The 24,400-nt window shown below is 38.7% G+C and overlaps 1 protein-coding gene and 1 pseudogene across 1 annotated transcript; both read right to left on the minus strand.

The window, feature by feature from the left end:
* Nucleotides 1-14,538: 14,538 nt before the first annotated feature.
* On the minus strand, nt 14,539-15,108 carry LOC148584524 (cysteine-rich receptor-like protein kinase 34; the record flags this gene model as incomplete). Its single annotated transcript, XM_088518493.1, has 2 exons — nt 14,539-14,847; nt 14,944-15,108. Coding segments are annotated over 2 exons (474 nt in total), but the record flags the coding sequence as incomplete, so codon positions are not given.
* A 1,019-nt stretch (nt 15,109-16,127) lies between these two features.
* Nucleotides 16,128-24,170, minus strand: LOC148584525 (class V chitinase pseudogene; annotated as a pseudogene).
* Between the last annotated feature and the right edge of the window lie 230 nt (nt 24,171-24,400).

Consider the following 24,400-nt stretch of genomic DNA (forward strand, 5'->3'; position numbering starts at 1 on the left):
ACAATTTTCATTTTAGCTTCATAATGTTCAAAAAATGATAAAACAGCCCCCAAACTACCAACCAGTTGCAATTTGGCCACTTTGTTAGTCATTACTGTCAAATATGACGCAAAATTCAATATTACATCGTTTCAACAAGGTCAAAGTACTAAAATGCCATTTTAGAAAGAAAAAAAATCAATTTAAAAAATACCCCCCAAAACGACATCGTTTTGAGGGGGGGAAAAAAAAAAGTGGTTTAGTGTTGGCTCGCCGACCACCCCTGGCCATGGGGGTGGCCGCCGAGCCACCCTAGGCCTATGGGGGTGGCCGCCACCCCTAAACCACCGTTTCTTTTTTGTGGGAGTTCAAACCTCTACAGGTTAATCCTTTAATTGAGTGGCTTCATTTCGTTGTCGAGTAAAATGTTGTTAAATTTGAGGTCTCCATAAATTATTACTGTGAATCCTAAGTATTCTGGGATATATAAAAGAAATGTTCTAACAAGATCTGCATCAACGAGATTAGGACGAGAAAGTTGTCAGCTGTGGATTGCATATTGCTAACAGTTACATGTGTTTTTTAAATATGATGCTTCAATTATGTTCAACTTGTTTTTCTAAGCTTAAACTAATTTCCAAACCAATTTTGGCTGATGCCTTCTACACTAAAAAATTGTAGAAAGTAGACATAAAAGATTCCAACCAAAGAGGCTAGGTAGGAGTACTCCATCTTAGGGTATTTTTAGTTACTAATTCATGAATATTGACTCGTTTTATTAATTCATTTGGAGATTCCATCAACTTCGGCTGATTTTCATTATAATTATAATACTCCAACCACATGACATACATACAGCCAAAAATCGGTACCATAATTTAAGTCATTATTATTTATTATTAATTTTCTGTTTTTGTAACATTTTTATTATTATTTTGGGTTCCATCATGTTTTGCTGATCAAGATGCTTTTCATTATAATATAACTAGCACATAACCCGTATTATGTGCAAGATTCTTCATTATAGTTTAATTTTAAAATTTAAACGCATCTTCATCGTACTTCTTATTATATGTTAAAAAAGATCTTTAAATAAAATTAAAAAAAAAAAAACATTTAAACACAAAGTTACACAAAACATTGCATGAATGTATAAATCACAAAAAAAAAAAAAAAAAGCAAAAACAAAAACAAAAATACAAAAACAAAAATCATAAGACACTTAATTTTATTTCAATCCATAAAAATTTAAACAAGTTGAAATATTTGTTCTCATATGTGTAATTTATAACGAAAAGAAGTATATAGAAAAAAAAAATAGTAAGAAGAAAATTTGAATTCTGATTATTAAAGAAGTATATATTACGAATTTTATGGTCTTTTATTTATTTTATTTTTTAAAATCGCATATATTAAATTTTAATTATGATTTTTTAAGTAAGGTATTAATACATATATTAAGGAGTGGTTCACTACTTAATAAATAGGGGAAAATATAATTTAGCCCCCCAAACTACCAACCATTTTCATTTTAACTCCATAATGTTCAAAAAGTGATAAAGTAGCCCCTAAACTACCGACCAGTTGCAATTTGGCCACTCCGTTAGTCATTATTGTCAAATATGATGAAAAATTCAATACTACATCGTTTTAACAAGGTCAAGTTACTAAAATGCGATTTTAGAAAAAAAAAATCAATTTAAAAAATACCCCCCAAAACGACATTGTTTTGAGGGGAAAAAAAAGAAAAACAGTGGTTTAGGGTTGGCTCGCCGACCACCCCTGGCCATGGGGGTGGCCGCCGAGCCACCCTAGGCCTATGGGGGTGGCTGGGCGGCCACCCCCAGACCTGTGGGTGTGGCTGCCCAGCCACCCCAATAGGCCTGGGGGTGGCCGCCCCCCCTAAACCACCGTTTCTTTTTTTCTAAAATGACGTCATTTTGAGGGGCATTTTTTAAATTGATTATTTTTTTTTTTTTTAAATGGCATTTTAGTAACTTAACCTTGTCAAAACGACGTAGTATTGAATTTTTCATTATATTTGACGGTAATGACTAATAGAGTGGCCACCCAACCACCCCCATGGCCAAGGGGTGGCCGGCAAGCCACCCCTAAACCACCGTTTCTTTTTTCTTAAAACGATGTTGCTTTGGGGGGCATTTTTTAAATTGATTTTTTTTTTCTAAAAGGGCATTTTAGTAACTTAACCTTGTTAAAATGAGGTAGTATTGAATTTTTCATCCTATTTGACGGTAATGGCTAACAGAGTGACCAAATTACAACTGGTTGGTAGTTTGGGGGGCTATTTTATCACTTTTTGAACATTATGGAGCTAAAATGAAAATAACTGGTAGTTTGGAGGGCTAAATTATATTTTTGCCTAATAAATATGAAATCGTGTAGAGAGGAAAAAAAAATAAGATTTGTATTATTTGTTTCCTTATTAGATTTGAACATTTATAATACTTAATTTATTGAATAATTTATGAATAGAAAACTCTTTATATATAATTAAATGCCCTTAATTAGGCAAATTTAATGACGGATTTTTGAAGTAAAATCCGGTTTACTCTTAAAAAACGGGTTCAAAAATTATGCATTAGAAAACTAGTTTAGCCTTTTAAAAAAAATGGTTCACGCCACATGTCGCAATTCTAGACTACCTCTAAAGAGTGATTTGGCTTTTATATATGAATATATGATTACTACACCTCGTACAACCCAAAACTAGGACAATCAATGTTGGGTTTTTTTTTTTTAAAAAAAAAAAAGGCTATTACCGTTTTGTTAGTTTTGTCAAAAAAAAAAAAAAAAAAAAAAAAGGTTATATTAGTTTGGATTCCATCAAGTTAATTTGGCTAGAGATGACTAATTAATTATAATACTCCAACCAACCACATGCACATGCACATGCTTACATATATAGCTAGAAAGTGGTTTAAAAACTTACGGGAAGGTGTGTTGCGAAAATGATGGTAGCGTTTTCTCTCTAGCAACTTTTAGAGAAGAAGGGATAGTTTTTCCAGACTTGAATCTGTGAAAGAAAGCGTTCTGGTTATTTTTTTGAGTATCCCAGTTCAGTATGGCGGATGAACTCCCCAAACTTTGGGAAAAATTCACTCTTACAGAAGATGAAGATGTGGAACTCGAAATTCCGGGGGAACAGTTTCAAGAGTTAGCTTCACGTGGCCAGGCATGCATAGTTGGTAAACTGTTAACGGATCGACTGGTCAGTAAAGAAATCATCAAGGATTCTCTCTCGCGATGGTGGAAGCCCATGGGTGCTCTCTCCTTTAAGGTTATTGGAGACAACCTTTTCCTGATCGATTTCACCAATAAGGAGGACAAGGAACGTGTATTGGAAGGGACGCCATGGGTGTTTGAAGGGAATTTGTTTCTCATTGAAGATTTCGATGGCTCCTTTGCTCCAACAGATTTCACGTTTGACCATGCTGCTTTCTGGGTCCAAATGAAAAATCTGCCTCTGGCTTGTATGGGTCGAGAGATAGGACAAATGATCGGGGCCTCGGTAGGGGTAGTGGAAGCCATTGACACGGATGGAGAAGGGCTAGGGTGGGGCGAATCGTTACGGGTTAAAATCCTACTTGATCTAACGAAACCACTCCCGAGAGGAAGGAAACTAAAAATTCAAGGAAATCTACGTTGGATTATCTTTCAATATGAGCGCCTCCCTAAGAGATTTTGCTACAATTGTAGAGTCATAATCCATGGTAAGTCTGGCTGTTCCCAACGAAGTTCCCTCCGCCTTCAAGAGCATGAGTATGGCCCGTGGTTGAGGGCTGCTTCTCCAACCAGACTATCTGAAAAAAATCAAGGGAGATCTACAATGCGGGGAGCACATTCTCAAGGAACGAATGGAAAGGGTAGCACAGAAACTCATTGGGAGAGAGGTTACCAGGGTGATCGGAAATGGGCGGAATCTGACGGGGATGATGTTGGCGGCGCCGATGAAGCTTCTACGAAGGTGGGCGAAAACCCTAGCTCCCAAAACAGAGAAGGCAGAATTAGAGGTGTGTCTCAAGGGGAATGTTTCAGAAAGGAAAAATCTAAAAAAGGAAAGGAGAGCGCATCTGATTATGATGTATTAAGAAGGGAGGATTCGCGGACAGCATCGTTGGAGCAAAGGGTTCCCAAAAAAGGAAGGTGGAATGAGGCGACACGTAGCTTTTCCTTGCATACATCTCCAGGACATGTTGGGAGTCAGCAAGATAGTGGATTGGTGGACCAGCTCTTTATGGGCCCTAACGGAATTAGTAGGAGCCCTATAGACTCACAGCAGTTTAAGGGCCCAATTTTCTCCGAGGTGGCAAAAGCAGTACAGGAAAAACACGGAGGATTCAAACAGGGGGCAGGGGATTTGGTACCAGATAAGAAACAAAAAATGGTGTCGTGGAAGCGTAAGGCATATGGTGACAACGACCAAGAGGAGCTCCCAGCACTGAAAGACCAAAAGAAAAAAAGAAATGTAAACGGTGATTTAAAACCCACTAGGGAGAATCAGGAGGGACTTTGTTTGAATGGTTCGGATAAAGAAAAGTATGGATCGGGGATGGTGGAGGCTGTGGAACAACCCTGCCGACCGCAATGAGAATCATTAGTTGGAACTGTCGAGGGCTTGAGAACCCTCGTACAGTTCGAGAACTTTGCCGGTTGGTGAAGCTAAAGAGACCCGCTATGGTTTTCCTTATGGAGACCAAATTACATCGAGAAAAAATGGAGGTAATTCGGTGGAAACTCAATTTTCAAAATATGTTTGTGGTAGACTGTGTGGGCAAGAGTGGTGGTATGGCTTTACTTTGGGGGGAAGATGTGTCGGTGACTATTAAAAACTTCAGTCAACGTCACATAGGTGGTATGGTGCAAGAGCCGGGTATGATCGAAGAATGGATGTTCACGGGCTTTTATGGGCACCCGGAACCCTCGAAAAGATTCGAAGCTTGGGCCCTTCTCACGTATATTGGCCACCATTTTACAGTGCCATGGGTGTGTCTGGGAGACTTTAACGAAGTGGTGGATTGGTCGGAAAAATGGGGAGGTAAGACCCGGGCTAGGAGTCAAATGTTAGCGTTCCGCAATGCTTTGGAACAAAGTAATCTCCCTGATTTGGGTTATGTGGGCCCAAAATACACTTGGAGCAATTGTCGGGAAGGAACGAAATTTACAAAGGAACGGCTAGACAGGGGTGTGGCAAACCCCGAATGGCGCACTTTATACCCGGAGGCGGAAGTCCGGGTTGAGGTAACCACTTGCTCGGATCACTTCCCATTGACACTTGTATTGTCAGGAACCCAGTTGCATAGCCGATCAAAAAAAGCTTTCAAGCATGAGGCGGGCTGGGCAATTGATGAAGGTTATGACGATGTGATACAGCATGCATGGATTACGCCACAAGACCGGAATTGGGGGAGTATTGGGGATAGTTTGAAACGCTGTCAGGGGGGCTTAGAAAGATGGCAGGCCCGTTTGCATGGGAACTTGCATGGTAATATCAAAAGCCTTCAAAACCGAATACTCTCTTTACAAGACAAACACAGTGAAGCGGTGGGAAACCAACTAAAAGACTCCAAAGTCGAACTGCAAGCCCTTCTGGATAAGCAAGACCTGATATGGAAGCTACGTGCAAAAATAGATTGGTTGCGATATGGAGATCGCAACACGAAATTTTATCATGCCTGCGCAAATTTTCGGCGAAAATCTAATCAGATTCTGCAGATAAAAGACGGAGATGATAGGGACTGTGTGACTAAGGAAGAGGTAACAAATGCTTTTATAAAATATTTTGCTGGTTTGTTCACTTCGGACCTTGCAGGTGATATCGACGCTTGCCTACACCCGCTCACTAAACGGGTAACGGAAGGGGTGAATGAAGAATTGCTCAAACCGTTTGTTGGTGAGGAGGTTCATAGGGCCCTCCAGCAAATGGCCCCTCTAAAGGCACCAGGCCCGGACGGATTCACTGCTGGTTTTTTCCAAAAAAAACTGGGGAATAGTGGGAGAAGATATTAGCCAAGCAATTTTGGGTATTCTCAACTCGGGTATTATGCCTCCATCACTCAATAATACCAATATTGCTTTAATTCCTAAGGTGAAAAATCCTACTAGTGTTAGTGAATTCAGACCTATTAGTTTATGTAATGTGCTTTACAAGCTGATCTCAAAAGTGTTGGCAAATAGGCTCAAAAAAGTGCTCCATCTTTTAATTTCCCCGGCTCAGAGCGCTTTTATCCCTGGTAGACTCATTACTGACAACGTGTTGGCGGCGTATGAAACTTTGCATACAATGCACTCACGTTTGAAAGGTAAAAAAGGCTTTATGGCAGTGAAGCTAGATATGAGTAAAGCGTATGACCGGGTAGAGTGGAACTTTCTTGAGTCCATTATGAGACGTATGGGTTTTGCTCCTAAATGGATTCATCTCATGATGATGTGTGTGACTACTGTTTCTTATGCAATTGTGATTAATGGTATTCCTTGTGGTCAAGTTATCCCAGAGATGGGATTAAGACAGGGTGATCCGATTTCCCCATACTTGTTTCTGTTATGCGCAGAAGCACTTAGTGCTTTATTATACCAAGCAAATGGAGAAGGGGTCTTGACGGGGGTCCCCACCTCTAGAAGGGGTCCTCGGTTAAGCTATCTCTTTTTTGCGGATGATAGCTTGCTCTTTTGCAGGGCCACTATAGAGCAATGGAATTCCATGTCGAATGTACTCAAAGTTTATGAGAAGGCCTCGGGACAACGATTGAACAATCATAAGACATCCATCTACTTTAGTTCCAATACTCCTATGGTGGATAGAGAAGCGATTCTTGCACTTTCAGGGATTCATGTCTCTTAGCTTTTTGATGCTTATCTGGGTCTCCCTGCTATGGTTGGAAAATCCCGCACGGCTTCTTTCAGGGGTATAATTGATAGAGTTTGGAAGAGATTACAAGATTGGAAGCTGAAATTTCTTTCCCAAGCGGGTAAGGAAATTTTACTCAAGGCAGTAATCCAAGCGATCCCATCTTACTGTATGAGTGTCTTCTTGCTCCCTAAAGGGCTTTGTCTGGAGCTGAATTCACTTATCAAGAAATTTTGGTGGGGCAACCAAACAAATGGGTCACGTGTGCACTGGCTGAGTTGGGAAAAAATGGGCCGCTCAAAAAATTCGGGAGGTATGGGTTTCCGCGATTTTCAAAGTTTTAACAAAGCTTTGTTGGCAAAGCAATGTTGGAGGCTTTGGCGACAACCCGACAGTCTGGTGGGTCAAATTATGAAGGCTAAATATTTTCCGGATTCCAATATTCTTGAAGCAACTTTGGGAAAACGCACGTCGTATGCTTGGCGGAGTATCCTAAGTTCCTGTGATTTACTCAAGGAAGGTTTGATATGGCGGGTCGGGAATGGGAATCAAATCCGGATTTGGAAAGATAAATGGGTCCCCACAACCCAAAGTGGCCGTATTCTTTCTCCCCCTCTTATGTTAGGTGAGGATGCCACAGTTAGTCAATTGATTGATGAAGACACAAGATGGTGGAAGCCCCAACTTTTAGATACTTTATTCCACTGTGAGGACATCCAGAGGATCAAGTCCCTTCCCCTAAGCTGTAACAACCAAGATGATATTCAGATTTGGACGGGTACCAAGAATGGAATTTTTTCTGTAAGGAGTGCCTATCACATTCAACAGGAATTACTGCTATGTCGTGAACCTGGCAGTTCTCATAGGACTTCATTGTCGGCAGTCTGGAAAGCCTTATGGGCATTGCACGTACCAAATGCGGAGAAAAACTTTTTATGGAGAGCTTGTCATGAAATTCTTCCCACACGAGCCAACTTATATAAGAGGCATATTATACAAGACCCTCTATGTCCAATCTGTGGGCAAGAGAAGGAATCGGTTTTTCACATTCTTTGGCAATGCCCCTCTGCTATGGACGCTTGGAGCATGGGCAATATAAAGCTCCAGAAGAGTGCTTTCTTGGGACCTCATTTCATTCAGGTGGTTGAGGGAGTCTTCGGTAAGTGCTCTCCAGAGGAAGTACGGGAATTTGTGGGGCTGGCTCGAAGAATTTGGATGCGGAGAAATGATGTAGTGCATGGGGGCTCATTTACCCCTCCATCAGTGCTTTTGAAGCTGACCCACAGTGCTCTCACTGAGTTCCAGACGGCAAATGGGCTGAATACACAAGTCCCTTCAGTTTCGGTCCACCAGCAAAGCCACTGGGACGCTCCATCAACGGGTTGGCTTAAAGCCAATTGGGATGCAGGTTGTAATCGTTCCCAGGAATCCATGGGCTTTGGGATAGTCATTCGGGACTGCCAGAGGCATTTGGTGGCAGCGAAGTGCATTTCCAGGCAAGGTTTATTGACTCCGGCGGGGGCAGAAATTACAGGGGCACAATTGGCTGTCCAACTTTGCAGCAACCTGGGTCTAGCAAGGGTCCATTTCGAAGGAGATGCGAAAGGGGTCGTTGAGGCTATAAACTCGGTGAATCGTGACTTTAGTCCTCTGGGTCATATTGTGGATGATATTTGGCATGAACTACAAGGGATTTCTCAATGGCAGTTTACATTCGTGGGTCGGGAAGGGAATAGAGCAGCTCATCTTCTTGCCCGGCTCGCCGCTTCTACTAGGTCCGATCATTCTTGGATGAATGAACAGCCTGAGTGTCTTAGAGATATTATTTGCTTGGAACGGTCTATGTTAGTTTTTTAAGTTCGATCATGTATACTGTGAAACCCATTCCGCCCTGACTTCGCAGAAACTAGTGGGGACAATGGGGGGGGTGTAGCCTTTGTGGTGGCGCTACCTGTTGTCTGTCGAGGCCACTAGGGAGAAATTGGGGCTTGTTGAATGGATGTTTTTTACCAGTATTGTACTCTTCATGTTTGATCAATATAAGCAACTATGAATTATCAAAAAAAGAAAGTGGTTTAACGAAAATACAATAAAATCATATATAAAATTATATGACAAATGTTAGGCTTACAAACAAATTTTACAGAAAAACTTTTACAAACGGATGTTACACAACATGATTGGATATAAAATAAATTCAAATTTTTAAAAACCTAATCATGTTGTGCCACATCAACTTGTAAACGTTTTTCTGTAAAATTTGTTTGTAAGCCTAGCACTCCTCAAAATACATACTCAACTACTAATATGAAAATAAAACTAATCTTAATCCTAATTGATAACTAACTATCCTCATTGAATAGAATTCTATTTTAAAAAATATTCTAATCCCCTCTTGACTCCATTCATAACATTGTTTCATAGCAATTTATTTTGTTCCATCTAATGGTATTGGTACATGGTCTCACGTCATTTAAAATTTCAAATTACAAGGCATCATATTCAAATTAAATGGAAATGATCTATTTCATCGTCCAGATTTTATTTTATAAATCTAAAATTTAAGATCAATCATGTATGTCAGACTAATACACAAATTAATAATAATTAATCATTGATTTTGAGTCGGCAAAATTAGCAATATGCATGAACACAAGGTGAGCCAATCCATATATGTCTACATGCTTGTGAAGAACAAAACTAATAGGTCAAGAAATTAACCTTAGCAATTGGTTATATCCAGCGCAACATAATTCTAGTAAAATATATTTATCAAAGTTACCTGAACCATCACAATTTTACTAAATGTGATTTTGTGAGAGAAAATCGAGAATTGAACAAAGGGATCATTTCTTGCACACTGAATAGAAGGGAGCCTTTTTCTTTTTTTCTTTTTCTTTTTTAATCTAATTAAAAGGGCAGTAGGGGGCGACCAACAATGACAACTCTACCTGGGCATTACAATGGTATAACCTACCTGCTGGGAATTGATCAAGAGGGGTCTAGACAACAGAAATCGCAGGCGCTCCCGTAAGAACAATTGAGCTATAGTCTGACTTAGCCTTACCAACATCAATGAATTTTCAAGGCGGCTAATGATAAGTGCTAAAATATTTATATTTTCAGCCCTTAACTTGCATGTTTTAATCCTTTGGTTTTGGTTAATTAGGCCATTTTACTTCATTTTTGTATTTTCTTTTGTTTTATAGGCTTTTGGAAGAAAAGAAGCGTTTCTGGACAAATTCTAAGCTTAAAGAGCAAATTGGGAAGACCTAGAAGATATGGTTAAGCTTAGCCAATCATGGTTAAAGTTTAATCAAATAAAGGAAAGGATTAATTTGGAATTTCTCACATTGAAGTCTAATCGGATTGGATGCAAAATTGGATTCTGAACATGTCTCGGTATTTTGACCATAACTTTCCGCTCAGATATCCGATTGAGGTGATTCAAGCGCCATTGGAAAGCTAACTCAAAGGGATACAAATCATTCTGAAATATAATTTTCCCAATTCGGAGTGCCTCAAGGCCAAAATCACGTCGTAAGTCAGGACCGCAATTCTGGGCGAATCCTAGTCCGATTTGGACTTGGGTTTTCTCTATCCTAATTGGACTTGGACTTAAAACTCCGAATTTCCTAGGATTACTAGGGCTTCTAGGACTCTCCTAAGCTCTATAAATAGACCCCTAAGCCTCACAATTTAAATCATCCAAAAAATCCTTAAATCCTTAGAAGTGGCACAACTTGTGGAGAGGAATTTGGATGACCGAGTCCTGGGTTTAATAAGAGTAACAAAAGATATCCACACCGGATTCTTGGGTTAATCAACATGGGGAACCGGGAGTAGACAGTCATGCCCTAGGCCTCGTGTGTTTGTCGATTTTCACAGTTTTTATGCTTTCTTAAAGAACAACTTAGTAGACACCCATGCTAAATCCTTTAAGAAAGAGAAGAATTAGAGTAGACACCCATGCCTAATTCGTTGCTTAGGGAAATCAATAGCTTAAGGAGTAGACACCCATGCCCTTAAGTTGGCAAACATTAAGTACTCATAATGTGATTGGATCATTGGCATATTGTTATATTATCTAAGCATGATTAGTAGTGGATATCAAAGCCCTACCTTTACCTTTACTTTATTTTTATATCTTTTTATTTTTCTTAATATCAAATCTGTGACAATTTGATATTTTAATTAATTCTAAATAAAATCACAATCTCCGTGGGTTCGACCTCGTACTTGCTGCATTATACTATTGTTTTGATCTTGTGCACTTGCGAGTTAAAAATGTACTAAATATTATCTATTAATTTAGGTAGCATTTGGCACAACAACTAATATGAATCAAGTTTGTGTGATTAATTTCTCAATTGTGAAGATTTGAACCCATACTCAACTTGTACATGCCTGGAGCTCATGGAGATTTCCTTCAGGCCGCTGAACCACCACCACTCAAAGGCGGACCCACGTTGTAAGGTGGAGGACCCTAGCAACCCCTAAGATTTTTTAACATCTATTCAGGGCAGTTTTACATGAAGTCCCAACAACTTTTTGTGTTTGGCAACCCCAAAGTTTGGTCTTGGCTACCCCAAACCTTTTGTCTGGCGGTTTTTAAACAAAACAAGTTGTCATTATTGTGCCAAATACCCACCTAAATTAATAGGCAAATACTTAGTACGCTTTACTCGCAAGTCCACAAGATCAAACAATAGTATAGTTAGGCAAATACGAGATCATCCCACGAGGATTGTTGATTTTGTTTAGAGTTGATTTTCCAAATTAAAATAACAGAATTTGTCACGATTTTGAAAAGAAATATATAATGAAAAAGTTAGAGTTTTGACATCCACCACTAATCAGATTAATTAAGATAATACTAAGCCAATATTCCATTCATATAATATATTTAATGCTTGTCAACTTAAAGGCATGCTATCTGCATCTTAAGCTATTGATCTCCCTAAGCATTGAATTAGGCATGGTATCCACTCTAATTTTTTCTTCCCTAAAGGATTTAGCATGGTATCTACTAAGTTGTTCTTTAGGGAAACATAATTCTATGGAGATCAACAAACACATGAGTCTTAGGGCATGGTATCTACTCTTAGTTCCTCACGTTGATTAAGCCAAGAACCCATGATGGGGTTCTTTTGTCACTTTATTAAGCCCAAGATTCGATCATCTAAATTGACTTAATTAACAAATCCATACCATATGCATATGAGGAATTCAATCACATAGAACATAATCAATTGAAATAAGCCAAAATATGATTGAAACAAAGGCACTAGTATTTAAATCTTAAAAAAAAATGATTAGGGCTTCAATCTAGCCCTAACAAAGAGTTTAGTTGCACATAATTAACTAAAACTAAAAAAAAAAAAAGGAAAGAAGAAACCGAAAATGCTTTTTGAAGTAGCCTCCAATTTCTCTCTAGAATTCTGTGTTTTTCCTAAGAGGCCTAGATGTCTATTTATAGGCTTTTGAAAAACCTAAAAGCCTTAGAAAACCTAATAAAATCGGAGGACAGGCTTCTAGTTCAATTAGGGATTGGAAAACCTAATTTTAAGTAAAAAAGAAGTCTTTCCGCATCTGGGCTGCCCGAGTGCACTCGATCGCAATGTCTTACGCTTGATCGTAGCTTGCGCTTGAGCTTAGGTGTGGTGCACTCGATCCGAGCTCCACGTTTTTCCAAAATTGGTCTTTTATACTCGAAACTTCCATCAATGCTTCATTTTCCTTCATTTTCCTTCAAACACCTAATAACTGGTCATTTAGAGTTATTTCTATGTTTGCTTATTTAGGAGTAATTAGGGACTTTCTCTTCCCTATTTGTTATTTTCTTTCTTTCTAAATTTTCTTTTCAATCTCCAATGCTTAGTTTATGTTACTATTATACGTTGTCAGAATAATCTTAATTTTGCTGGAATCAAGATGACTAATTAGTTGATTATAATACTCCAACCACAACCACATGCACATTTACATACTGCCACAAATTAATTAAGTGTTGCATCCAAATTATATCTATCATACAATGTCCCTATTTGGATTAGCTCAATTTATTAATTAATGATCAGGAAATTAGATTCACCGCCCAATAATTAAGCTGCACAGAGAATCCTTTTAGTGGGGGTTCAAACCTCGAGAGGTTGGATCCTCGAGGCTCCCCTTTACTTAGTTCATGTTAGCTGGGGTAGGTTTTATTTTTTATTTTTTTTATTTTTTTTAAAGTAAGTCATGCATGCATGATTAACACGTTCTTAATCAATTAATTTGGATAACATGATCAACTTAATTCGGCTTATGGATCAAGATGATTGATTAATTATAAATTAATAATACTCCATTGATCCAATTAACCACATGCACATACAGCCACAAAGTAGTATGATGATCGATGCAATGCATGCTGGGTATTTTTAACTAACTACTTAATCAATTTTGACAAGTACTTTATTAGTTAATTTGGATTAGGATTCCATGTATCAAGTAATTATTAATTTGGCTGAAGATGGTTGATTATAAATAATGCTCCATCTACCCACATGCATATATGCGCACACACACACACACATATATATATATATATATATATATATATATATACCCAAAAAAAAAAAAAAAGTAATTAATGAATTTTGACACGAGCGTTATTTGTTTGGATTCCATCAGGTTTTGCTGATCAAGATCATGACTAATTAATTAATTAACTATAATACTCCTACCACATCCACATGCACATGCATAAGTGGTGTACGTAGTCTCTTCCCTTTATTAGATCAAAATTATATCATTCAAATTCAAACTCCCAGTTTGGATCAATTCAATTTAATAAATGAGAGGAAAGATCCACCGCCCTATTACGCTGCATGCAGAGAGATTTATAGAACATATATACAATTAGTAAGATAAGATAGAAAATACCCAACTAATCATAAAACTATTTTTAAAACATCTCATCTTAATCCTAATTGATTTATAACTACTGATTAATCCTTATTCAATAAAATTCTACTTTAAACATAGATTCTAATCCCCTCTTATCCATAACAGTACTATTTCCCACTAAAAGAAAAAACGAGCCATGAGAGAAATAATATATATTGAATAGAAAATAAACTTTGGTTGAGGTGAATGATAATTGGTGAGCCTCATTTATTGTATTTGGTATGAATCTTTAAGAACAATTTCTAGTGTTTGAAGCTTTGAGCTATATATAGATTTGTGCATTTTAAGGGAATTGTATGCACCTTTGTATGAACAGATAAATACTGATTATATATCACGTAAATGCTCTGCATTCTCGACAATTTGCTTAAATTGATGCTTAAAAATGTTGTTATTTCCTGCGGAGATCTAATAATCTTTCTGCAAAGTAATTAATCCCTATCCATTTTTCATTTGTTTGGACTATTCAAAGGAATTAAGGCAGTAACCTCAAATAAGGCAAGAAATGGAGAGATTTATTTTTTCCACTTTTCGTCTACAACGAACAAAAAATAAGTTGGTTATGAATTTTAGACCATTTACTCCCATGACATCTTCAAAAAGTACATAATATAGTAAATGAAATTAAGAATAATGTCATTACAATGATAAGAAAGACATGTAAATACGGTCCTGTCTGAAACACAAACAACTTTTTCCCCTCTATGAAACTATATTCCAGAAAGGCATCCACGCTTGCTTAGTTATCGGGCTACAAATTGGGAGATTGTTGTGTCATTAATAGAAAAAATTTCTAGCGGCAACCTAGATTTATTTTCCTCATCTTTGTTTCTTTTTGTAGAAAAAGCTGGCACTTTAGGAATTGTAAGAGGAGCAGTTTCACGTTTTAGCATTGAAGAAACCTCCAATATGGATGGCCTATCAGCTGCATTTTTCTGAACGCACAGAAGAGCTATTTGCAAGCGTCTGATTAGTTTACATGATGAAAGTGTATCATCCTGAGATGGATCTATAAACTCCATGCCTTTGCATGATTTCCATAGCTCATATGCCTGAGAGAAATGAAACCATGATGTCAATTTTGCTGTTCATAAAACACAGAACTTAAAAAAAGGACAAAAGACAAAAGCATGATTAAACCAACTTACGTAGTCTAGGAGGTTTAAATTTTCATTTGCACCATAACAACATGCATTCTTCTTCCTACTTATGATGTGTAGGAGTAGAACTCCAAAGCTATAAACGTCAGATTTGATAGAGTATAAACCTCGTTTAACGTATTTAGGAGGGATGTAACCACAGCATGCAACATTAATTATTGATTATACATATAACTATTAATTATTTGATTAGAATGCTTAAATTACTAAACATTCCAATGACCTCTAGTATAAATCGCTAGCATGAATTTGGGATAAATTTTCATAGATGAAGCCACGATGAAGGCTTGGAAGAGATTTTGAGTGGAAAACCGCATGGCGGCTACAGACTGAGATTCGTCAAAAAGAAAACGCCATAAAAGATGTTTACTAAAGACCACAGAAAAGTGACTCTGGAAAATAAATATCCTGCAACGCAGCAGCATATATGAGATATATAGGTCATTTCTTTTTTTAAAGTTTTAATAGTATATATTACCATATACCGAATATGTTACTAAAGAATTTAATAAAACCCATGTAAAAAAACAAATGATTTCCATATTTTTTTTAATTTTGTATTTTTTTTAAAAAAAAGTTTTCCGTATGGTTTGTTCGAGCTCTTAACTCCCTCTTGATAGGGTTTGTGCATCCCTAACGACCTCTACTATAAATCCCATTCCCTAATGCGTACAATAGTATCATTTACCTTTCTTTTTAATAAAATATTTCATTCATGCCTTGAGCCTTAATTACTTATTAAAGGGAAGTGTTAAAATATTAATTAAATAATAAGTGACAAATTAGAACATATGTTGGCACATAATTTAAATTTTAAGTGACGTACCACTATATATGACATAATTAATAAGATGTAATGCATGAATGTCATATGAGGAAGGTCAGAGTTTTCGTCCAAACTAAAAAAAAAAACAAGATATCTTTATTAATGACTTTTTATTCCAAATAACAGATCGATGGATCCGTTCAAATTGCAAAAACAACAGGCTAGCTAGGATACTGCCAGACAGTATCAAGGAAACAAAACAACAGGCTAGCTAGAATACTGGCAGACAGTATCAAGGAAACAAAACAACAGAACTGCAGATAATAAATTGACCTTGCAATGCGTACACAAGTACTGATGACTGGCCCTTATTGGATCTGGATAATATATAGAAGCTAGCTTCTAATTAAACACGTGCGACATCTTCGTCGTTCCATGCAAGGGAAGCTGCGAGAATATATATTAAGAGTAAAAATGAATTACAAGAAGTGAGGTTTATAGGATGGTTAATTAATGATAGATTGAAGAGTAGAAATCGAAAGAGAAATATATATATATATAATAATAATAATAATAATAAAAAAAAAAGTAGGTAATTAATTATAAATTACCTTGGTTTGAAAGAGTCCAGGCATTGTCGTCGTTGGCCACATGCCATGCAAAGTAACCAAGCAATCCCTTTGGCATGCCATATCTAGACTTATCAAAGATGCTATACTTACCATCATAGCCAATCCAATCCTTGTCGACATAGCAATAGTGTGTGACGTAGGAGGGATCGATCACTTCTACGGCACCGATGTTTATTATAAGTCATAGGCCATTACGTTGATCCGGTCCAAGCTATCTAAGATAGCCTGAATGGGATAATTAACTGAAGGCGTATACTCAGAGGTGTAAAAGATAGCTGCTGTTAGAAGTAGCTTGGCTTTGTCAAGGCTCTGAGCAGCCTCTTCCTCCACGGCAGCTCGCCACTCTGTGAGGAGTGTGGCAAGGTTGGTCATCTGATCGGTCGCGTTGGGATACTGCCAGTTGAGGCTAAGGCCATCGTAGTCAAATTCCCTGGCTACGTCAATGGAGGTGCTAAAACAAACTAGAGAATATAGGGATGAAACTGAATATTATATTTCTGTGTATATTGAACTGTATATAAAGAGGCCTATTTATAGTTGAATAAGGCAAGATAAACTAGGAAATACCATCACAGAATTAATGTACAATATTGCAGAATAATATATATATATATATATATATATAGGAAAAATATATCAAATCAACAATTATGGTGAATATCAAAATATATTCAGAATATATTATATATTCTAACACCCCCCCCCCCCCCCCTCAAACTCAAGGTGGTAATGTAGATGCGAACTTGAGTTTGGAAATAAGATCACGAAACCATCCAGGTGGATTTGCTTTGGTGAACACATTGGCCAACTGATCAGTGGAAGCAATAGGACAGAGACGGAGAGTCCCCTACAAAAGATGATGGCACACAAAATGACAGTCAATTTCAATGTGTTTAGTACGTTCATGAAATACATCATTATGCGCAATCTGAATCGTACTGTGATTGTCACAAAAGATAGGAGAACTGGAGGTCTGAGAAACACTCATATCATGTAGGAGCCAACGGAGCCAGAGGATCTCAGAAGTGGTGTCAGCAAGAGCACGATACTCAGCTTTAGTGCTAGAGCGGGCAACAACAGATTGTTTCTTGCTACGCCAAGAGATGAGAGAATCACCAAGTAAGAAACAATAACCCGTGGTGGAACGACGATCAGTACGATCACCTGCCCAATCAGCATCTGAATACACATGTCAGTCTGAGTGAGAAGAGAAATGCAAACCATGAAACAAAGTGCCCTTCATGTAGCGAAGGATGCGAAGAACAGCCGCATAATGAATTGAGCGTGGCGCGATCATAAACTAACTAACAAGATGGACTGCATAGGTAAGATCCGGTCGTGTCTTCGTAAGGTAGATGAGACTTCCAACTAACTATTGATAGAGAGTGGCATCAGAAAGTAGCTCACCATTAATGGCATGAAGTTTGACATTTGTCTCTAGAGGGCTATCAACAATTTTGCAATCGGTAAGGCTAGCTCGTAAGAGGAGATCTGAAGCATATTTGGCTTGAGAGAGATAGTAACCATTTGGATCAGAAGACACTTCCAATCCAAGAAAGTAGCTGAGAAAACCTAAATCCATCATCTCAAATTGTTAAAACTGTTGTAGGTTACGAATACCGACAGTATCATCTCCAATAATAATCATATCATCAACATATAGTAAGAGTAGAATGAAACCAGCATCAGATCGCTGGATAAAAAGAGTAGAGTCATAGGGGCTAGAAACAAACCCAATTTGCTCAATAGTGGAACTGAATTTGGCAAAACAAGCCCGTGGAGCCTGTTTAAGACCATACAACGCCCGGTGAAGTCGGCAAACCTTGTGTGGCGGATGATCGTACCCAGGCGGAGGCTGTATATAAACTTCTTCACTAAGATCACCATTGAGAAATGCGTTTTTCACATCCATTTGAAAAAGATCCCAAGGACGCACAGAAGCCACAGCAAGGAGGGATCAAACAGAAGTAAGGCAAGCCACCGGCGCAAAAGTCTCCTCATAATCAATACCATACTTCTGATTGAACCCCTTTGCCACAAGACATGCCTTGTATTGCTCAATAGACCCATCAGATTTTATCTTAATCTTGTATACCCACTTGCACCCTACCGCAGTTTTGCCGGGAGGTAAATCAACTAAGTCTCAAGTATGGTTTTTGGAAAGGGCATTAAGTTCTTCAGACATAGCATTTTGCCAAAGAGGGTTAGTATGAGCCTCACAGAAGGAGTGAGGTTCATGTAAAGTAGCAAATGCAGAATAATAGTGATAATCATGAAGATGGGGAGGAAGAGATGTTACCCGATTAGAACGACGAGGGACAGAGAGAGCTGGCTCAAGAGTAGATGGATCAACAGGCGGGCCAGAGTCATTGGCGTCGACCGTCTGAATGTCGTCTGGAGAGCTTGTCATCCCTGCATCAAGATCAGTAGTGTCGGGGAGCAAATCAAACGAGACATTTGTGAAGATAGGAGAAGAACTAGAGGGACTAGTAGGAAAAGACTCCATATCACTAAAGAATCTATGTTCCCAAAGGGTGACGTGCCGCAAGATGTGAAGTCGTTTGGAAATAGGATCATAACAACGATATCCTTTGTGTTCAATGCCATACCCAAGAAAACAACATAGGCGAAAACAAGGTTCTAATTTTGTTCGTTCATGGGGTAAAAGAAGCACGAAACAGATGCAACCAAAGATATGGAGGGATTGGTAATTAGGAGGAGAACCATACAGGAGTTCATAGGGGGACCTATTTAATGTAGTGGGTGATGGGACCCTATTAGTGGTATAAACAGCGGTAAGAGCGGCCTCTCCCCAAAAGTGTTCAGGGATAAAAGTAGATAGGAGCAAAGCACTAACAGTGTCTAAGATGTGCCTGTGTTTACGCTCAGCACGACCATTTTGTTGAGAAGTATTTGGGCATGAGCGATGGGAAAGAGTGCCATTTTGTTTGAGGGTAGTAAGGAAGGTAGATTCAACATATTCCATGGCATTATGAGAACGAAAAAATTTTATGTTTCTAGAAAATTGGGTTTGAGCCATCCTTTGAAATTCAATGTAAATTTTCAGAAGTTCAGACTGATTTTGTAAAAGATAAAGCCATGTGTATTGAGAATAATCATCCACAAAAATTACAAAATAGCGGGATCCACCCATGGTGGGAATATGCACAGGGCCCAATACATCAGAATGCACCAAATCAAAAGGAGCAGAAGAAATAGATGCACTATTATTGAAAAGTAAATCACTTTGTTTCCAAGTTGACACGCAACACAATCAAATGACTCGGACTCAATAGACCCTAACTGACCACTTGTATCTAAAGAACGAATACGAGAAATAGATTCATATCCTAAATGAGAGTGCCATAAACTGAGGGTCGTAGAGGGAGACCGAGATGGAGTGGTAGCAGACACAGCAGGAGGAAGATGGAGTGATGAAAGCTCAAACAGACGTCCAATCTTACGGGTGGTCCCAATTAGCTGTCCCGTTTGTGGATCCTACACATCACAACCTCGGTTAGAAAAGTGCAGTTCTAAGCCAAGTTCACAAAGTAGACAAACAGATAAAAGATTTACGAGAGATTAGGTATCAAGTATGTATCAAATATAGATAGTTGGTGAGTAGAAACAGACCCCACGTGACTAACATCAAGATGGGAACCATTAGCAATGTAAATGGTGGTAGGCCTAGGTAACACAGATTTTGCAGAAAATATGGAAGAATTCGGTGTCATGTGATTACAACAAGCATAATTAATATACCAAGAGGAATTACCTGGTGTGGTGAACATGGCGGTATTAAGATTGGACTTAGATAAAACCTGATGAATGAGAGCTTCGATTTCTGCAGGAGAAAGGGTACTGGGTTGGGGTGCAACATCAGTGTAAGACATATCTGATGTATCAGTATGAGTGACTGCAGTAGCCTTATGACTAGGAGCTCGATGATTCGCACGAGAAAGCCTTTTTCTGCATTCACTATACCTGTGGCCAAATTTCTGACAATAGTGACACTGGATATTCCGATTGGATGAGGAAGATCAAGTAGGAATAGAATTAGGGGCATGCGTATTGCGGGATGCAGTGCCCATGACCATCTCACAGGTGTGTAACTTCATAGTGGAGAATCGGGTCTCTTCTGAAACGAGTTCACTAAGAGCACTTTCCAAGGATATCAGTGGTGAGTGGTGAAGAAGAGAAGCTCGAGTATGCTCAAACTCATCTCGAATTGCCGCAAGAAACTCGGCTAGGCGCATGCTATCGCGAAAAGCGATGTACTCAGAGACATCAACCTTATCCCTCCACTTAGGCTCACATAGTGCTAATTGATTCCAAAGACAAGTCATTTGTGAATAAAAATCAGTAATACTCTGACCTGACTCCTGACACATGTGATGAAGCTTGGTCACAATTTGAAACCACTGAGCAAGATCGGTAGTGCTGTAGCGCTGAGCTAACATGTCCAAGACATCTTTGGCATTGTCAAGATTGCCAAATGTCATGCTAATGGAGACAACACAAGTGTTGGACAACCAAGAGATAATCTTGTACTAGATACTTTTCCATGTGCGGAGGCAAGTAGAGAAAGCCGCAACAGGTTCCTCTTTTCTAGCAAGAGATTTAGGTTCTTCACCAGAAACATACTCCCAAAGACAATGTCCTTTGAGCCACCTACTCATATTTTGAGACCAAGCCGGGTAATTGGAGCCATCGAGAATAATAGGGATAGGTTGGGTAATATCTTCGGTGCTTGGGAGAGTGGTAGTAGGTACGGCCATTTTTTTTTTTTGGGAATACAATCCGGTGTGGTTGAATGTAGGATAGGTTCTGTGAGCCTGGTGAGAGGATCGAATCTGATGTGGCCGAGTGTATGATAGGGGATATGAGCTTGTTTTTAAGGGTTAGGATCTGGTGTGGCTGAGTGTATAATAAGGAATATAGGCTTGGTTAAAAGGGCTGAGATCTGGTGTGGCTGAGTTTATTACAAGTCTGTGAGCTCAAAAAAAAAGAAATAATCTTGTGTGGCCGATTGTAGTGTAAACAGATGAGCTCAAAAGACGACTTACAAGGGTGGCGGCGCATGGTGGCTCCTCGATGCGCGTGCTTCAATTGGTTCGACAGATTGGCAGCTTCCGATCACGAATCTGAGATTCGTTTCTAAAAACGACTGACAAGGGCGGCGCGTGGTGGCCAGAAACAGCGAGTGCGGCGGTTCAAAATTCCACAGAAAGTTGTGGTGGTGTGTGGCGGCGCGTGGGCTCTCCTAGTGGCGCGTACTTTCTACAAGGCAATAGATCGGCAACCTCCGATCTGGATTCTGGCGGTACTTTTCTGAAAACGTGAGAGGCACATTATATTTTTATTATATATATATATATAGTCTTTATACCGTTTACTATTGTCTCCTATTAATATTCATTTTCTCTCAGAAAACAGTTTTGAGAGGAGGAGGAGGGAGCAGATCTGCTCCCTCCTCCTCTCTCATTCCCCTTCTACTCCATGCTCCTACCCTACCTTTTTTTTTTTTTTTTTTTTGGTATGTTTGCAGGTATTCTCTGACCAGATCAGCAACTTTGGCCTCTCTGCTATGTGTCTGTCCACCTTCCACCGTGTTGTGTCATTCACCTCCCCCGGCTGCTGCTGCTGCTTGCTGGTTGTTTGTTTGTGTTTTTTATTTTGAATAAAAGGTTTTTTCTCTTTAGATCTACCCTCATAAGTGAGGATGAATAATTAGGTGTGAGAGGTTATCTCTCACGGCCGGATTAAATAAATTTTGTTAAGAAATTTGGCTACTCATGTCTTAGATTTAGTATGCTCGGAGCAGATCTGCTTTTTAACTATATTTGTACATGGATTAGCGGAAGATTGAAGTCATAGATAGCACCTGATTATAATAATTTTTGTTTGTATCTATGACTTTGTAACTTCATGGCATGTGACTATGATTTTTGTAGAGGTTTATACTTTGTGCTGTAAGGGATTTTTGCTTTGCTATGTAAGAACTTTATGTTCGTGATCTTTAATCAATGAAATCCTCATATTTCTGTTAATATATATATATATATATATATATATTCCTTTTCTCTCAAACACCAAGACACAAGGTCCAAAATTTTTTCTCTCTTCATTGCTTTCATGTGGCACCATTAGTGTCCATATTTGCACAACATTAATTGACAATCAGAGGATTATATCTCCTTTGTCCTCCATATATTTTATATTTAATTAATTTGGATAATCCATCACTTTCAAATATATATATATATATTTCCTCTTTCTTAAGCGTAATTTTATGAAGTGTACGTATATTAGGCATAAAAAAAGGTTCATATTAATTTATTGACGGTTTCAAGTTTCAAGTACTGAAATGGATTTTAATTAAGAAAAAAAAAAAGAAATGTGATCGAATAATGGCATTTTATTCAACAAAAAAAAACAGATGGAGCGTACATCCGATCAGATTACAGAAAGAAACAGTACGAATTAATTACCGCCAATGCCAAACAGTATGCATGGAGGCCAGGAAACAAAACAACACAACTGATAATTCGCCTTAAAACGCGCGTACAAAATTACTGACTGATGATTGACCTTATTAATTTGTGGACAACATAGATATGTGATGACTGGCCTCATTTGTTCCATGCTTGGGAAGCTGTGAAAATATATTAGTGAGTAAAAATTAGGTTTGGAAGAGTAGAAATCCAAAGAGAAGTTTATATATATATATATATGTGGGAGACTAGAAATCGAAAGAGAAATATGATTATAGTAATAAAATAATTACCTTGGTTTGAAAGAGCCCAGTCAGTGTCGTCGCCGCCCACATGCCATGCAAAGTAACCAAGCAATTCCATTTGCTTGGCATATATAACCTTATCAAAGATGCTATCCTTACCATCATAACCAATCCACGTCGTCCCAACATGGCCATACTGCGTGACATAGGAGTAATTGATCACTTCTTCGCCACCGTTGTCTTTTATAAAATCGTGGATTTGGGAATAAGGTATGGGGTCACTTACTTCAGTCGCAGGTCCATTAGCATCTGAGGATATTTTTTGGTCATCAGCATTTTTCAGAAGCCAACTGCGGCCATAAAATGAAAGGCCGAGGACTAATTTGTTGGCCGGCACGCCTGCATCAATCCAAGCACGGATGCCGGCATCCACGTTAATAGTTAGTTCAGAGCCCGTTGGATAGTGCAATGGAGCAGGCGGCGCAGTAGAATTGGGTGAGGAATCAGGGAGAGGGGTATACAAGTCATAGGCCATTATGTTGATCCAGTCCAAGCTATCTGAGATAGCCTGAATGGGATAAGTAACGGACGTCAACGTATACTGTGGGGAGTAATAGACGGCTGCGGTTAGAAGCAGCTTGGCTTCGCCAGGGCGATCATCAGCGTCTTTGTCCACGGCAGCTCGCAACTCTTTGAGGAGTGTGGCAAGGTTGGTCATCTGATCGGTCGTGTTGGGATACTGCCAGTGGAGGCTAAGGCCATCGTAGTCAAATTCCCTGGCTACATCAATGGAGGAATGTATGAATGTTTTAAGGTAATCAGAATCGCTAGCGATTGTGTCAAAAATGGAAGGATCAGTGTCTCCACTGATGGATAAAATGGCTTTAATATCAGAGTTGTTCTTCACGGTTTTGGCGAAGGTTCGAAGCTGATTGGTTGGAAAGCTGAGTTGGTAGGTGTCATTGACACCAGCAAAGGCAGCAAAAAGATGGGTGAAAAGGCTGAAATCAATGTTCTCCGGCTGCAACTCACCGTTCCAGTACCAGTATCCGGCATTCACATCAGTGCTGCTAGTCATCTTGATCTTGATGATCTTGATGAATGATTATGATTGGTAATTAAGTAGGTTTTTGAGAGAGAAGAAGAAATTGGCTCGCTCAAGTGATTTTTCTCCATTGCACCTTCATGCTATTTATACTAATATTTTTATGCATGCATGTGCATGTGCATGTGCATGTGGGCTATTATTATTAATTTGGATTCCATCAAGTTTTGCTGATCAAGATGATTAATTATAATACTCCAACC

Source organism: Corylus avellana, chromosome 7 (assembly GCF_965113065.1).
Source record: "Corylus avellana chromosome 7, dhCorAvel1.hap1.2, whole genome shotgun sequence".
Taxonomy (NCBI): domain Eukaryota; kingdom Viridiplantae; phylum Streptophyta; class Magnoliopsida; order Fagales; family Betulaceae; genus Corylus; species Corylus avellana.